General features: G+C 50.6%; 1 protein-coding gene and 1 long non-coding RNA gene across 5 annotated transcripts in view; one reads left to right on the top strand and one right to left on the bottom strand.

Annotated features, from left to right (window-relative positions):
* The window catches only part of KAZN (kazrin, periplakin interacting protein), a 224325-nt gene that overhangs the window by 84222 nt on the left and 122384 nt on the right, over positions 1-17719 (bottom strand). For 3 of the 4 annotated variants that reach the window (XM_075773157.1, XM_075773158.1, XM_075773160.1), the window contains exon 3: positions 4359-4536. In XM_075773157.1, coding sequence (XP_075629272.1) covers positions 4359-4536 — 178 coding nt within the window. Of the gene's footprint in view, positions 1-4358; positions 4537-5406; positions 5473-17719 lie in introns of those variants that run through there. The other variant, XM_075773159.1, reaches the window with a different exon arrangement.
* Positions 4339-9619, top strand: LOC142604717 (uncharacterized). The gene is made up of 3 exons (XR_012838561.1): positions 4339-4565; positions 5769-7948; positions 8496-9619. It is a non-coding gene; the product is annotated as an uncharacterized LOC142604717 (long non-coding RNA).

Raw genomic sequence — 17719 nt, 5'->3', positions numbered from 1 at the left:
CGTTGTAGCTATGAAAGCGTACAGAGATCAAAGACAGAAAGAGAAAACTCTATTTTAGGCTGTCACGAGCATAAAGGTCCTCCTGGCCCTTTGGCATCACCAACTACCAAGACATGACTGAAATTTTCTTATGCTGCATGTGCCCAAGATCACTATGCAAGGAGGAGAAATCTTTTATTCCAGGAGCAGGGTGCTCCTGCTCTCTTCCCAGCTGAATTTTGGCAACACCCACGCAAACACCGCCATCCCCACCATCGCACCCCAGCTCCACGCGACGCGAGCTGGGACACGGTGACCGCCCTGTGCCACCGACCCTCTGAAATAGGAAGCGAGATAAGCCAAATGCTGAGCGAGGTATCATTAATAACACTTAGCTATTGATTGTGCTTTACATCTTCAAGCACTTTACCAACATTAATTAAGGCGTTTTCCATTTAATGGTGGGAGGAGACTAAAGCAAAACCGTGAAGCTAAACGGACCAACCGCCTGTTTCAGCACGGCAAGTCCTTGCACCCAAACTTTGGATTTCCCCACAGATCTTGTTTTTACTCCAACTACTGAAAATTCAGGTGTAGATTTAGCAAAGACCCTCAGCCAAAAGCCCAGAGGTGCACCCAGCACAAAGAGGGGCCACAGCTGACCACAAAGCTGCAACGGCGCTCGCTGCGATGCTCTGCCTGCCCACCTGCATCCTCCCCATCCTCCTTTGCCGGACCACAGGGCACAGGCACGCCGTTTGCTCGCAATTAATTCAACCAATACTAATTCAAATGACAATTCAAACATGAGGGTGCTGACACACGGCTCCAGTGATGTTCCCGAGAGCTGCCTGTAATTGCTGCGCTAAGCGCTGGGGACATGCAGTATTGATTTCCACCCTGGTCTGCATCCAGGTTTAGACAGAGGCTGCAGCCAAAATACTTTCACCAGCAAACTCGTCATTTAAAAAAAAAAAAAAAAAACCACTATCAGGACTGAGAAGTTCAAATGATTAGACACTCACACTAAGGACTGTAACAACACACAAGTTTCATTCCTACCTACCTACGCACACCCACCATCCGCTCCTGCTCTCCCTCTTTGCTGAATTCTTCCAGTTTTGTTTTAAATTACGTAAAACAGGCCCTCGAAGCGTAGCTCTCCGCTGCAAAAATAGCGCATTATAGCAGAGAAGAGTGTCAGTGTGCACGAAAGGGGCAGAGTTATTACCTCGAGCTGTCTCAAGCTGCACCATAATTAGACGAATAACACATTTCACAAACTCGGTATTAATTACCAACCGAGCATGGCACGGAGGCACACATTTACCTCCTTTCACGTGACGTGGGACTGACCTGGAGCACCCACCTGCAGCGATGACATCACCGAGCTCCTTCCCACGACGAGCGGAGGAACCTGACGATTCCACCACGTGCTTCTCGGACGGGACCAAAGCAGGTCCCCACCGCGCACCCATCAGCCACCTGAGCACCACCAGTACACCCCACATTTGCAGGTAAGCAGCTGCCCACCCCATTTACCAGCCTCCTGCCTTCCTTTAACGTGTTTGCGCAAATCAAACAGCTTGGCAACCCTCCCGCTTATCAGACACACGACAGCAGAGCTATTCAGAGATACTTGTTTTCAGCCCATCCTTCCGAACATCGTCTCAAAACCCTTGAGGAAAAGCATACGGCTCGCTACAGATACCTTGGGCCTGCCCGTACACACGCAGCGATGTAGGGGAGCATTTATGGCAGTATATAAACAATAGTACCAAACTTAGGGAGGAAACCCAAAACAGAGTGAATCTAATCAGTGGGGTTTGCTGAGACCAATTAGTCTCCCCCTTCTCCTCAATAAGCACGACGAACGCAATGCTCTTCAGATGCAATTTTACACTTAACTGATTGGCTTCTGTTACAACAGCAGTGGTAAATGGCTGGATGTATCACATTTTAAATAACAGCCTCTTAAAACTTGTAGGGAAGATAAAAACCACATCTACAGCTACAAGGCCACGGAGTCGCACCTCGTTAGGGAAGCGTCCTCGCTCCTAGACACCAGCACACTGAGCCAAATTTGCCAGCTTGAGGAGTAGGAAGGCGGAGTGACCCCTCCAGCAGCTTCAGCAGCTGTTGGAGGTACCACTCTCGCACCCAGATGAAGATGGGGCCACTCCTGGCCACCGGCTGCAGGAACCCCACAAGCCCCGGGCATTTCAATTTTCACTCCAAAGCATGTGTAATTATAGTTATTAAGCAGAAACGCACACATTTTGGGGAACAGAGCGCATTTCTTTGGCGCTGTTATAGAATACCAATTGTTTTCCAGCATGCTGACAGTAAAGGAAACCGAAGAGGAGTTTTTCCATCACACAACAGATGAGAAAACCACCGAGGAAAACAGAAAAGAAACCCTGACCCTTGGAGAACCGCACACACATCCCTCCCTTGCCAGGGCGCGCTGCGGGAACAAAGGCACTGCCCCTCTGCACAACCACGTACGTCTCTCCAAAAGTCTGCTGGAGAAGAAACAAACCGCAGTATACCCACAGAAATAGGTGTGTGCACGAGCAGCCAAAGGAGCGTACCCGCTTTTCTAGCTGGAAGGCTGCATTTCCACATTCACGCTGATGCCCTCTATGGCGTGTCACCAGCTGCATTCCCGATCCCCCCGCTCCGGTGGGGGAGGATGAAGGCAGCCTCCTTCTGCCCTTTCAGCAGATTTTTATAAGGGAAAGTGCCTCAGTAGCGTGGATGCAGTATACGGCAGGGTCCGGCTCAGGCACCTATACATATCAGTTCTGACAATACCTGACCGCAGCACACGTAACTTTACTCCCACGTACCCACAACTACCAGGAAGCTCTGCTGGGTCCAGCTCCTGCCGCACAGCAAACCCACCTGATGATGGATTAACTTTGTTTAACAAGTGGAATTCACACACCACACCCCCGCTACCAAAACAGCAAAATACACCAGGCTGGATGGAACAAATCCACAAATTAATCCCTCTCAATCAATTTGCGTTAACGCCACCAACAACAAAACACTGGCGGTGCAACAGCAACCTGCCGGGAGCAGCAATGCCCACCAAGAGCTACGCTACCTTTAAAAAACTACAGCTTAACGAAAACACAACTGTTAAATATTGTCTAACCACCATACCAAGAGATACTCACAGTAAATAAGTAACAAGTAAATAACCACTACCGACATTTTTATCACACAGGTGTAAATTCAGTTCAGTTATCAGGAAAGAGGAGGGCTTGCACTATTTTTGCTCTGAGACCAAGGCTGCTCCAGGGTGAACTGTCATGCAAGCCTGCAATTATTTGGTAAATATATATATATATATATGTATTTAAATGTTTCTAAAGTAACAGTGATGGCAGCACCACTTTGATTAGCAGAAAGCAGCAAATTTCAGCCAGGCAAGAGCCAGACCCCATCGAGAGCGCTGCAGAAGCCATTCGGACCCTGTCAGTTAACCTTCACGCAAAGCCACAAGCGTAAATCACTTCCCACTCCCCCTGCACCCCGTTTTTTCACCCTTGGCCTCTGCTGCTCCAGCTCCGAGGCCTGCTGACAACTTTTTAGGGGTTTAAGGGCAGAAGAGGGGGGATGCATGCATCGCATAGGGTCTCTGCAGACCCTTCGCCCTAGACTCAATAAAAGCATGCCTTGGGTATTGGCCGTTTAGGGGGTCGGCTCCCCGGAGCCATGCACGGCACCGAGCTCTCCTGCTGCCGGCTCCCCCCCCCCCCCCCCGACCCCGGGTCTGCTCTCTGCCCCCCCCCCCCCGCCCGGCGACGCGCCCCGGACCGGACCGGACCGAGCCCCCGGGGCCGCCGGCAGCGGGGGAGCGGTGGGGCCGGAGCGCCCGGATCGCGGCTGTAACATGGCTGCTTTCCTACCGAATTACGAAACCGGTTATGGGAGCCGGGGTACCGCGGAGAGCCGGCGTGCAGGGAACAGGCGAGTTCAGCAACGTGCTGGGGATGGCGGGGGGGTGTGTGGGGGGGTGGGGGATCCCTCCTTGGGCTGGAGGTGCTGGAGCCGAAAGAGATGGGAAGTAGCAGCAGGCTGCTAAAAATCAAAGGGGGAATCCGCAACCGGCGGGTGGAGCCGGGTCCCGACGGGACGCACCGGCCCCTCAGCGGCTTCGCCCCCCCCCCCCCCCCTTACACCACCCCAGGGAATGCAACTAAACAAACAATGAGCAAAAACAACGAGCGGCGGCGGTTTCCAGGCGGCGGCGGCGCCCGCGGAAGATGTATGTGTGTGTGTCCGTGTCCCCCGCCTTCCCTCCTTTCACCCCCCCACCCATCACCTCCACCGGGGCGGGGGGGCGGTTCGCGGGCGGCAGCACCCACCTTGCGCGCTGTGCGGGCCGTGCTCCATGGCCGGGTCGCTGCCCAGCTCGGCCAGGCGGCGGCCGGTGGCGGCCAGCTCGGCGCGCAGCGCCGTCACCTCCTGGCCCGCCGCCTGCAGCGCCCCGTCGATGCGCAGCGCCAGCTGCTTGTTGTCGTCCATCATGTGCAGGATTTTGGCCTGGGGGAGGGAGGAAGAGGAGGAGAGAGGTGAGAGAGCGGGAGCGGCATGCGCCGCCGCGGGGCGGGGGGGAGGAAGGAACGGGGACGGGCAGGGAGCTGTGGCGGGCGAAGGGGCTGCCTGAGGGGGAGACGCGCGAGTGGGAGTGGGTTGTGCGAGGGGCGGCGCGAGGGGAGTGGGCTGGGCGGGGGGGGGGGGGCGCAGGGGAGTGGGGCTGAGGGGGGGTGTGAGGGGGGTGAGGGGGGCGCAGGGGAGTGGGGCTGTATGTGAGGGGAGGTGTGAGGGGGGGTGTGAGGCGGGCGCAGGGGAGTGGGGCTGTGGGGGGGGTGTGAGGCGGGCGCAGGGGAGTGGGGCTGTGGGGGGGGTGTGAGGGGGGGCGCAGGGGAGTGGGGCTGTGTGTGTGGGGGGTGTGAGGGGGGCGCAGGGCAGTGGGGCTGTATGTGAGGGGAGGTGTGAGGGGGGGTGTGAGGGGGGCGCAGGGGAGTGGGGCTGTGGGGGGGTGTGAGGGGGGTGTGAGGGGGGCGCAGGGCAGTGGGGCTGTGGGGGGGGGTGTGAGGGGGGGCGCGGGGCAGTGGGGCTGTGTGGGGGGGGGTGTGAGGGGGGGGCGCGGGGCAGTGGGGCTGTGTGTGGGGGGGTGTGAGGGGGGGCGCGGGGCAGTGGGGCTGTGTGTGGGGGGGTGTGAGGGGGGGCGCAGGGCAGTGGGGCTGTGTGAGGGGGGGGAGTGTGAGGGGGTTCTGCTCGCGGCGCGCGAAGGGAAGGGGTGTGTGTGTGAGGGGGGTGCAAAAGGGAGCGGGGTCGTGCCAGGAGGGGAAACAGGGGCGGCTGTGCAAGGGGGAACAGGCTGTGCGGGGAGGAGGGGTTCCCCCCTACCTGTTGCCCCCCCCGGCAGCCCGGGCAGGGCCGCGACGGAGGCGAGCGCGGCTGGGCCGAGGGCATCCGCGGCGTTACGCGGCGTTACGCGGTGCTCGGCGTCTGCCGCGGAGGCGGGTCCCTCCTGCGCGGGGCGGGCAAGCAAAGGCGGGGGGGGGGGGGGGGGGGGGGGAACGGGGACTCTGCGGCGGTCGCGGCAGCGCTGCGTTTCTAGCGAGACCACCACCCACCCCTCCATCCCTCCCTCCCCCGGGAAGTTTGGTGCTGCTGCGCGGGTGCGGTGAGTGCTGCAGTGCCCGCAGCTGGCCGCGGTGTGCTTGGAAATACCACTCATTAAGTGCCTTTCTGCTCATGGGGTTTAGGTTCACCCCGGTGCGTGGCCATACCCGAAAGCTGCGTGCAGCAGGTGGAGGTAAAATGGGCTCCAGAAATCCCCCTGGAAGGATTTGGGGGGGGGGGGGGGGCAGAAAGAGTAACCTGTACGCTGTCACTGCTGTAGCAATGGTTAATGCGAGAGTCCTTACGCTGGCGGTTCATGTGGCACGAACCCAGGGTGAAAAATCGAGAATTACTCGGTATCATCGCTGGCGACTGCTAGAGGGAGCGCTGATGTTTCCCTGTGCCTTATCAATGCCTCGGAGGGATCCACTTGTGCGCTTGCCAGGGCCTGGGCTGCAGCAAGCCTGCAGAGCTGCGCTCCCGACCAAGGCAGCTTCATCCCCACCAAAATGAAACGGTCCTGCTCTGGAAACCGTGGCCTGCACGGCTGCACCTCCTCGAACCATGCCCGCCTCCGAAAGCTGCGGGCAGCAGCGCTGCGTGGTTTTACCTGAGCCACGCGCACCTTGAAAAGTTCGCAAACGGGTTTAGGAACTGGGCAGGAGCCCCCACGGCGGCAGGGTGGGAGCCTGCGGGGCCCTGCGGAAACGTGAGCAGGTGCAGGGAGCCAGGGCTGGCGAGGAAAGGCTCTTGTCAAGGGAAATGCAGAGAAAATCACAATCCTTAAGGAAAGAAGGAGAAACAGTCCTGCCCGTGTCTGTACGATTTGCAAAACCCTCTGATATTTGCCTAAAGTCAGGCTTTTGGCTGAACAAGCTGAGAATTTGGGGCAGTTCCTTGAACTTCAGGATGCCCTTCTGCATCACCGCTGGCATTGCAGAGACCTTAGCCAAAACGCAGTAAAACCGATAGAAAAGCGCTTCCCTTCTCAGAGAGCCGCAAAGATAACTCTGGGAGAGGCTGGACCCGAGATAAAGCAGAAGCACATCACTGTCCCGCTCGGTGACGGTCCCTGGGGAGCGCTGGGATGCGGCTCTGCAGAAGCTGAGGGGTTTGGCCTGCAATGTCCCCAGGCAGCGTTTAGGAACAGAAATCAGGTAAATCCGTCACATCAGTCTGCTGACAAACGACACTAAGATTGGCCTGGGTCCCCCAAAACCTCAGACCTGGTCTGGATCGTACGTACCGCCAGCTCTGTGAGAGCGAAAAGGACTGAGACCTTGTAATCCATGAAAGGATTTTGTAAAACAAAGAAAAACCTCGTATTCAGATAAATGGTACAGCGGCTTTTTCAAGGGAAAGTAATTTTTGACTGTGAGTTTCCAGCAGCGTTTGCAACCCAAGCACTAGCACTGGGCCAGGGCACTTGGAATATGGATGGAAAGGGCTCTTTTCCTTAATGAATTCCCAAAGGGCGGACAAACAACCCACAAGGAGAATAAATGCAATTTTTAAAATTCTTTCTTCATCATCTATGCAGCCATCCCAGAACAAGATAAAATTCTTTAAGTATATATAGAAACTGAATTCTAATCAAGATAAATGCCTGGTTTCATGCCTAATTTACATGAGTATTTGCTGCAAACTGTGCTTGCAAATGAGAGAATTATGTATGTAACCAGATAACCTGAATGTGCAATCGCAGTACCAGATATGCAAAACTTAGTCATTGCACTTGAATAAAACGTAAGCTTCAGCAGAAAGGAACTCGGCTTTAAAGTGCAGGCACATTATTTTTATCGTAAAAAATCAGGTTAAAACTGATTTGAGCCTTCCAAGAACACGTTCAGTTGCTGAAGCAAAGTCCAAATTATGGTTCTTACTCAATCTAACCTTAATAATAGACTAGGTGAGTTGCTGTACTGGCAGCTCTGGAATCTTTTTAATTTACTGGTGCAAGAGAATTTCTACATTAGCGCATGTGCTATTTAAAAAAATATGTTTCTTAAACTTGGCTGTGGACTCATCTGTAATTTAATAACTTTGCTTTAAAAAAAAAATCTTCCTTATTACTTTAAGTCCTTTTGAGATTCCCCTGAAGATATCTCGAAAGATTTTCTCCCCTTCCCCATACCTCCTCCCATCCTTGCTAGGGAACAGCCGGGTCCATTTAAAATTGATTTCAATCTTTCAAAGCGGGATCTGATTTCTCCGAGCTTCCGCCTGGAAAAAGTGCGCAGCGTCGCAGCAATCCTGAGCTGGCAGCTGGCAGAGCTCGAGCCCGGCAGAAAGCGAGCACGGGGCGGGCAAAGGGATTTCCGACGTGAGGGTGGCTGGGGTTTGCTGGCCATGTGCAATTAAAGAGGTGCGATGTACCCCGCAGCGCTGCTGCCCCGGGTTTTGCAGCGATGTTGACTCCATCCCGCAGCCTGTGCCGCATGTGCACACCCCTGCGTATTCCCAACCCAAAATCTCCCTGCGCCCTGACCCTGGTTTTGAGATAAGGGCGACCCACGAAGCTGCAGAAAGGTCCCGATCATTGCTCCGGCAGCAAAACTGCCTTCAAAGGAGGAAGGATTAAAAATATCACCAGGGTGTGCTTTCAAAGTGCGATACCTGAGGATTATTTCGCGTTGAGCTGATTCCCATTCGGAAGGCCGAGCTGAAATCCTCAAAATTGGGATGAAATGACGCATTAGGAAATGAATTGGGTCTCATTCCCCTTCTCCCATTAGTTCTGAATTAACAAAAAAATTTAATTAAAAGCTAATTAAATAGCCAAAATTAGAAATGTATTATTTCCCAGAATTGCTTTGCTTTTTTTTTTGCCTTTTTTTTTTTTTTTTTTTTTTTTTTGCTTCCAATTCCAGCTTTTACCAGCAGCTTGACAGCTCTGCAGCAAGTCCGTGTCCCGAAGGGATGGGAGTCCCTGGCCACACAGAAGATGCACAGAGAGCTCGGGAATATTTCCTAAGGACACACAGGAAACTTGAGTCAACGCCAACAACTCTCAAGTGTCCATTCAGCATCTTTTCAGGCGGTGCAAGGGTAACCTTGAAAACCTGAAAAAAACCCCTCAATTTTGGGCAACGTGTTCTAGCGGTAGCATCACATCCAGCCAGGCTATTTCTCAAGAACATGTAGATGGTATAAATGTGGATGGAGGGAGATTTAAGACTACTACCCATCCCCTTCACTCACTTTGCAGCCTAAGGAATGCAGTAAAGGGAATATGAGAAGGTTTTGGAGTTGAAAAAGGGCTGAGTAGCACACGGGCATCGTTCAGGCCTTCCAAACACTTTGATATTCAGATTGCCACTTTTTATAGTTTAATATGTACAATATGTAAAGGAACCAGTTTAGCTAAATGGGAAAAGCCTTTTCTGTTAAGGTTGAACGTAATCTAATACGGCCCTTTGACTTGATTCAATTAAATCCTATCTTTTCCAATTAAATAATCAGCCAGAATTTAATAAAAATGAGTTTCAATGTGTCATCCTGCAGAATGATGACCTCTGAGATGGTGAAGGCTTATGTAAATTCTGCTGATCGCTTTTTATCAGCTTGTGTCTCACTTCCTCAAAAAAAAAAAATTGCCTTCTGTCTGAATATTTGCATTATTTTCTCATCTGCTCCATGTATCTCTGTTTGCAGTAACAATTCCCAGGTGAAAGGGCTGCGAGTATCACCAGCTTCTTTCAGCAACATCCTCTAAAATGGACCTTCTGTGATTGGAAAAAAAGATGGGATTTTTGATCTCCGCCTCTATTTTGTTAAGCCCTGGCACGCTGCAGTGCAAACAGCGGCAATTTGGCCCTTTCCAAATGTCACCGGAGGCATCTGTGTGGCCAGTCATCTGCAAAGAAAAGCGCACTGAGAAAAAAAACCAGTCAAAGAGACCAGCAAACTTCAGCAGCAATCACCAGAAAAAGCACAGTGTGCCCCGAGTTCAATAGTCTGTTGTAGCTCAGCTCCACTAAGTCACTTCCATCCAAGTTACAATAGTTGCTAATGTCTACGATTTTTTTTTTCCCCCCCTCTACAAAGGTTGTATTTTTATTTGTGTATTTATAACTGCATTTGACCTCTCTTCTCGCTCTTAAAATTCCTTCCTCATTCGGAGTATACGGCAGCATCTCCATGCAAACCTTGCTGATGGGTTACTGCTGTGCTGTAGCTGAAATGCTAGTGCTTTAGTTAATAAGTTATTAAAACAAGACTAAACAGAGCTAAGGATGGACGGGATAAAAATTTGGGTGAATATTCTCATTTTCCCCACGACGTGGCAGTGACACGTTTCCCCATCTCCGTTTCTGTGTGGGTGAAGGGGTCCCGGTGACCGTCCAGTGCTGCGCATCCCTCGGGACCACGAAAACAAACCCATTAATGTTTATAAAGTGTCTCAGACTAGGGGAATTACATCACCGCGGTGAGATACAAGCTTAATGGATCAAAACAAACCCCAGATCCAAACCCCCCAGCTTAGACACATCTCAGTTACCCGGCGCAAACCTCGAGGAATCCCACTGAGAAGGGATAATTGAGAGAAAAATGTGATCCCAGAGATTTTTCTCCAGTAAACCCATTTTACGTTAATAGGAAGCAGATTTCTAGACCCCTTGCAAACAAATGACTTCCACAGCATATTTCACAGCTGAGCGCATCTATGGCACCAGCCTTTATATGCAGCTCTATTAAACCCAACATTTGTTTAATGAATTACAGCAATCCGATGAAGCTGTGTACGTTCAGCCTATATTTCAATGTTTATGGGGACGACGTCAGCAGCCAGCTTTTCACAAGCAGGTATCGGTGTCGGCGGTGAGCTCCCGCTGCAACGTACCCAAAACTTTCAGCATTTCTCGGTTTCTGCTTTCTTGACTATCACGGGCAGTTGATTGCTGTTTAGTTTTGTCAAGCTCTAAGTGCAATTACCCAGGAGTTTCAGGGTCTCTGCTTAACATAAAACTGTTTGGATTCAGTGCAAATTTGGTTGGGGGTCTCCCCATTGATGAACCACGTCTGTCATCTGAGAGAGATAAACTGTCGCGCATCTCCCACCCAGCTGGGGTTGGTCCGTGCAACTGCAAGGTGAATTAAGCCATTAAAACTCACGCAGAAACACGGTTGACATGCTGCAGCTATCTCCAAGATGACCTCTTCTTCATCTCACGGGTCAATATATAAACCTTGGCAAAGATCTAACTCTGGCCCACCCTCCTGTTTTAACATATCCCCCGCTGCAAACTACGCATGAAGGGCTCCCTTTCGTGAGGCGTAGAAGCAATAGCGATGACAGTGCTGTGCTAAGTTAGCTTTCTTGCATCAGTACCTCCGATTTGTGGTGGTCTCCAGCCCAGCTCTCCCCACCTAGGAGCAGGTTTGCTGGGTCGTTCCTACGTAGGTGCTGTAGGTCTCATTAAAAGAAGGGGTAAGCCCCAAAGGTGAGCAGAGCTGCCTGGTTATACTTTGCTGCAAAAACTGTTTTCATTGTAGCTTGGGCTGAAATATCCCTGAGGAGCTGGTTTTAGCATCGAGGTCCCACTCGATCTGAAACGGTCCACGGCCATTGCCCTGGGCCAGCCGCTCCCCAGCAGAAGGCTGCAGAAGGATGTCCTGAGCTCCGGCGCTGGCCCCTCCGGGCAGGTTCAGAGCTGAGCTGCCTGGCAGGGGCTGTGCTCGCTGCGTGGGTGCTTGGCGGTGGCTCAGCAAAGCACGGGACCTCTGGCAGCGGTGAGTGGGTGGGTGAAACGCCAGCAAGTCGTGGAGCCCCACGAATGCAGCCAGGGACTACAAAATAGCTCAGTGGCACCCAGTTCTGTCAAACTGCGTGGATTTGTCAACTAGCTTCCCATAAAGAGAGAGAGAAATAGGGAGCAAAGAGAAAGAACTTCAGGCAAAGTCTGTATGAAATACTATTTCCCCATCACAAATTGGAGGGGAAAACCGCGGTTAGGTTTTTGCAGAACTGCAGGGGTGATCTGGGAGATCAGGTCCTACTGACTTACACCAGACGTCGTCTGTCCTCTTGGGAAGGGAAGAATGGGATGTCCACAGAGACGTCGGCTTTGCAGACCCCATTTACCAGCCGTTCAGACACTACTATAAGGATCATATAAAATCTTAAATGAATAGGGAGATTCAGAAGCACTTAGATAGCAGGATAATAGGTGCCATGAAAAAAATCCTGTGATCAGTCAGCAGACAAATACATACTTAAATTAGGTGTTAGTGGGACAGATGCAGGAAAGGTGATTATGGGTTGCCTCTGTGTTTCCTTCGGCAGCAATGATGACACAGGGGGTAGGTCAATGTACCCTGTCATTAATACAGCATCAGCATTCATCTGACAGTTTCTTTATCCTGTGAAGTCAATTCTTATGAAGATTTGACGTGAGCAAGAGGCACGGTGCAATTCAGACGCCTTTGAATTTTCATGACCCTCTAGGTGCTTTAGCCTGGCAGATTACAGGCAAGGCCACTGTCCTAGACTGGGCAGTAGGCAGGAATAAACATTTGCACCCACCCGTTTCAACCATGGCAAAAAATACCGTTGGCAAAACCAACGGAAGAAACAGCCCTTTCCTCCCTCGCCAGCAAGCAAAACTAGAAACAGGGTCTGCAGGGCAGAGCGCCTGGGAAGAGTCAGCTAGAGCATCCTGGAAAAGGGAGACGCTAGAGAGAAATGTAATTTTTTACTGTGATGTTTGTGAAGTGAGTACAAGATGAGATCTGGAGTGTGGGTCAGGCCTCTGGAATAATCCTAAGATTAATGCAGAAACGGAGAGCTCTGTGGTGGGAGTAAAGCAGAGGGGATTTAGCGTGCGCAGCGCACCCTCCCCGTTGGCACCTGCCACCCAGGGTGCACATCGGCATCCACAGAATTCCCAGGAAAGCATCCTTGAGACAAAGCATGCTCTGGTGTAAACCTCCCCTCCTGTTTTGTCGGCAGCACCGACACTGGGGAACACCTAGTTTGAGGATTGCCCCACTGAAAAACCAGCAGCTTTTACAACAAAAGAGTGTGGCTGGGGAGCGTGGAACAATAAAACTAGCTTTTTTTTTTTTCTTTTTCTTTTTTTTTTCCCAAGATGCTGCCAGCAGGGTGGACTAATCCTGTATTGCATAAGATTACAAATGTGCAATTACATTCCCCACTAAACTATGAAAGCTTCAAAAATATACCTAGATAACATTTCAGCGTTGAGAAGGCAGCTGAAAAAAATGGCGCAATGTTCATACATATACACCGTACGTGAGCTACAGTCACGTTTTAAGGCTTCCGTACGTATTCGTTGATCTTATGCATTTGGGGCTTGGAGCGTATTGATGTCCATCTCCTTAACTATTCGTAACGCACATTGACTGGAGTCACCTACTCTGTCAAAACCCCCACTTTTTCAGGATTGAGCAACACCTTTATATCAGATAATGCACAGGTATCTTATTTCTTTGGTTAGGTAGGAAAATACACAGCCATTGTTTCACAGGATGGGGAAACTGAGGCACAGGTGGGCTGTGACCACGTAGAAAAGGGCCTGGCTCTTAACAACCTACTGCACCCTATAAAACACAGCCGGCCCTTCTACTAAATAAGGAACAATTCCTTCCTCTCTTGCCTAAAAAATTGTAGTGTTATTTATACTCTCGGGCAATTTTTGTAGCGTTCTGCTATTAATGAGGCGGAGGTGGAGAGGTGAGGGTTAAAAAGCAGGGAGCGCAAGGCTGTAAGCATGGGGACACGGCCGCGTGTGCCAGACAAAATAGCTCAGCGTATTTTCTGCTTTAGCGCAGTGTACAAAACCAAAAACGTGGTAACAACCCCCCCCCCATATTTTAGGTATTGTACTAGCACACGCCTTTTGTCCAAACAGGAGGTTTTAATGAAATCTGCTGGAGGTTGATTTGCCCTGATGTAACACCCAGGCATGGAAGGGCAGGGGGTATGCTGCTCCTAATAAAGTCCAGTTAGCTTCTGACGTAGATTACTTACAAACAAACAAACAAACAAACCCCAACTACACCAAACACACAAGCGTGATAAAGTATCTCAGTATAAAATCAATACCGAGGCGATTAGCAGCCTTTGAAAAATTCTGGCTCTAAGTCAGTCCATGGCAGAGATCAGACGGAGGTGCTGTCAACTCACTTGGGCATTTTACTTTGCTGCTGATATACGACAGTTAAAATCATCTAAAATGATTCCCGTTATTCCTGCATTTTCTCCTTTTTCCCCGGGGGAGCACTACGCAGCCGGGCACCCATCCCGCCCACCACCCGCAGCACTCCCCATCCGCACGACTTCCCGTGTCCGGGGGGAATCCCCAGGCTGTCAAGGCTTTCTTATCACTTCTCTCACTTTGGGGGGAAAAGTGGAGATAAGGCTGGCCAGCCGTGAGCTGCCGCAGCCGGAGCCACGTCCCTGTGCCTGATTCCCAGCTGCCGCTGGGAGCAGTCTGTGGTCCCAGATGGCTAGTGCTGGTCATCACCCGGCACGCCAAGAGGAGTTCAGTCCTCTGTTAGAGAGCAGGATTGAAGCATTACCTAGCCCTTCAGCTATAAATAAGGTGGGACTTATTTACATTAATATCATTGATATTAATAGCTTTTCATGAAAGCAGGGAAGTTTTCTCCAGGCCTGGTGCACCAGAGAAGAGGGAGATGCCTTCAAATGAAGGCTTGGTGGAGCAGGAGGGACCCAAGCGAAAGCTGATGTTCTCATCGGGTGATCTCAGAGAAAGCCAGGGCAGATATGTAGGACTGTCTGAAAAAAATAAGGGTGCCAACTGCTAAATAAATAATATTTTTTAAAAGCACAGCTGGATAGATTCCTTAGAAAAATCTAAACATGTCGTTAAGCTCCAGTGCATGACAGAGGTTCTGTGGGTACCAGCACATCCGTCACCCCAAAGGTCTTCAGGACGAGACTCGGATCACTAAGCTGCAGGATTGTTGGCAGAGGGATTTTAAGAAGGTGGTACACGTAAAACCTATCGACAGCAATTAAACAGAGCAGGACAACTGCCAAGCTCCTGTGTTTGCTCACTGTCAGTAGGTTTTATAGATACAGAGATATATAACTACAAAGCTATTCAAGTGCATTTAATTTTTCCAATACCCCTGTACTGTAGCTTGTACGAGGGCAATATGTTTATCCTATAAAGTTGGTGACTTCATAACACAGTGCGTGGCTCTAGGGCAGGTTTTGTATTATTAACTTCCTTCCAGCGCATATAGAAAAATAAAACCTCTCCCCATTGAAAACCCCGGGATGAAGTTTTGTCGGGCGTTGGCTGCAGTTGGTCGTAGCGCCAGAACCCAGAGGTGGGCGATAAGTTTGGAAAAATCCAGAACCTCAAACCTGAGACAGAAGATGCGAGCTGAGGCGTGGGAAATACAGGGCTGGTAGGTGGGGAGCTCACTGTCACCACGCAGAGACAAAGGGACAAGGGAAAAAAACCCCACGGTGCCTTTTCTAACATCCACGTTTCTGTTCTAGACTAAATGTTAGGGCAGACCTGCAGTGAGAGGGGTGATGCTCCATCCCTCACACCCCTCGCTATCCAAAAGGTCCGGGCAAACACGAGAAGTGCCGTAGGACTGTTTGGCTGATTTTCTTGCCTTCTGATGACACCCCATTAAAACTAACGGTTCATAATCTGCACCAGACAAGCTCGCCTCAAGATAAAGATCTGCCTCATTTGCAGTTACATAATTAGCAATTACCCTAATTTCACTTACATTAAATTACATTTTTTTAAAAATAAACGTTATCTTTTCTGATGAAAAAAATAAAGCGGCCTGGGTCTACTTCAGACTATTTTGTAGAAACCAGCATCATCATTATCCTGTTCTCAGATATAATGTCTAGACACTTTCAATGAAAATATTCATTATTGCTAATTTGCATCTCTTTCAATTCTAGGATAGAAATCAAATGAAGATGTCAAAACAGCGCTACCTCTGCCATGGAAAAAAAGGAGACACGGTGACCCCCAAGTCCTTCCAAACGTGAGCTTAGCTTGTGTGAAAAGAAAGCATCCCGGCATCCTCGGAACTGAGGGCAGCGCTAGATGAAAGATGAGCGAAGAAAATCAGGGGAAAATAATGGTGTAAGAATCTGGATCCGAAATCTGCAGCTTTAAAGAGGGGAAAAAACCCAAGGAGCTCGGCAGCAAGCCACAGCAATAGCACAGAAACCTGCTCGGGTGGGTTTAGTTTTGTGAGGACACTGAGCCAGACTAAGTTATAAAGCAGGGTTTATAAAGGAGAGTAAGGGAATTTGCTGCTGACCTCCCCTACATTTCACTGGGAGCGGAGGCTCTTACGTCTCTCAGGCTTACGTGAAAAATCCCAGCCTTAACCTGCAAGACGTGTTGAAATACAGATGTTAATCAGGATGGCGATAACTCAGGTGGGTTTAGTGGAGACTTTTCCTGAAGATAAAGTACGTTTTAAACATACTCCTTACTTGCTAGTAACAAAACTTGCCATTAGTACAAGGAAATATATATATATCTCAGAAACACATGCTTCACTGAGCTTGGAGAATAAAGCTAAAATAATCTTTTTATAGAAAATAGGGACGAATACTTAAAAATAATAAAAAGTTGGTGAATATTCATTTGAACTCCTAAGCAAATTTGCCCTTGTCATATTTGCATCTCTCTTGTGTTCCCTTTCTGTGCAATAGAGTTTTATTAGCATGACCATTCACAGAAAGTGAATTTGAAGACTGAATACCCATGAGATATGAATTTTAAATTCACTTGCTGTGTGCAGTCACCCAAGAAACTTGATCATAATTGTTTATTATACTTAAATATTTATATTGTGGAAGCACTTGTTAGATAAAAAGCCTGAGATGCTCCGGTGCTGGGTGCTGTACAAACACTGTCCCAGGCTTACAGAAATTACCTCCATCCCCAGCAAACACAAACGCTGCCGCGTGACACGTTCCACCAGGCTCGGTCACGTAAGAGGCGAGACGGCGGGCGGCAGATTTCAAGGTCACGAACGAGCATTGGGGTAGAGGGGTGAAAGACCAAAATGTTTCTGCAATTTCCCAAGAAAAACCGAGAAAGTTGCAGTGTGTACGCTAAAGGGCACGACCTTGCATGGAGTGTGTTTGTACGGGATATTTGAAATAGAGTCGGGGATTTAAAGTTCATCAGAAACATCCTCGTTGAAGCATTTTTACTGCCTTACGGTCCTACGCCATGGACACCAGCTTTCACTTGGGAGCTCAGATTTCAGCGCTCGCAGTGCCTTTAGGGTTTACAATAGATCCTTACATTTTCCATTCCCCTCCCCTGCTCCCCATTTGCATTTAGAAACGCTCCAGAAAGCGGCACCCACTGCTGCACCCAACGGCGCTGCCTCCCCCAGCGGATTCCTGGCAGGACAGCGGCGGCTCCGCAGCAGGGATCATGTCCCGGACACCGGACCGGTTAACACCTCCCCACCCCTCAAAGCTGGCAGCAGGAGCTCACCGCTCACCCCTGTGCTCCAAAGATGTCCCTGGGGGGGGTGGTTTTGGGGGGGGCACTTTCTGCAATAGGGGACCCCGGTTTTGCTCGGTCGTGCAGCACCCCACAAATCCTCTGTGCCGCACAGACCTCCTAGCAAAGCGCAGGCTGCCCCTGCTCGAGCTAACGCTGACTGCAGGCGGGACTTTGGAGAGGGTTTTGCTGCAAGGTGCCAGATAACCTGTATTTTTTGGGAGGTGGAAGAAGGCAGAGGACGGTTTCCAGCCTGTTCTCCCAACCCTCGGGCGCAGCAGGGCTGTACTCATCTCCCAGCTACCTTGCACCCGAGCGAGCACGGTGACGGGGGACTCGCCGCTCGTGTCACTCGGCCGCGCTGGGAACAGACCGAGGGGGGGCCCTGACAACTACCACATCGCGGCACTCCGGCCGTGTCCGGCATCCAGGAGCGGCTCCCTGTGAACAGCATTCCTGCGCTCCTAGTCTTCAGAGAAAGGGGAGGGGGCACGTCAAGAGCATACTTTTAGATCAATCTTGACGAAATTATTTTTCTCTATTGCCTGCCTCAGTCTAGAACGCAGTGAGGGAGCGGATATTTTATGACTGGA

Source organism: Balearica regulorum, chromosome 21 (assembly GCF_011004875.1).
Source record: "Balearica regulorum gibbericeps isolate bBalReg1 chromosome 21, bBalReg1.pri, whole genome shotgun sequence".
Taxonomy (NCBI): domain Eukaryota; kingdom Metazoa; phylum Chordata; class Aves; order Gruiformes; family Gruidae; genus Balearica; species Balearica regulorum.
This window is presented reverse-complemented; position numbering and strand designations above follow the sequence as displayed.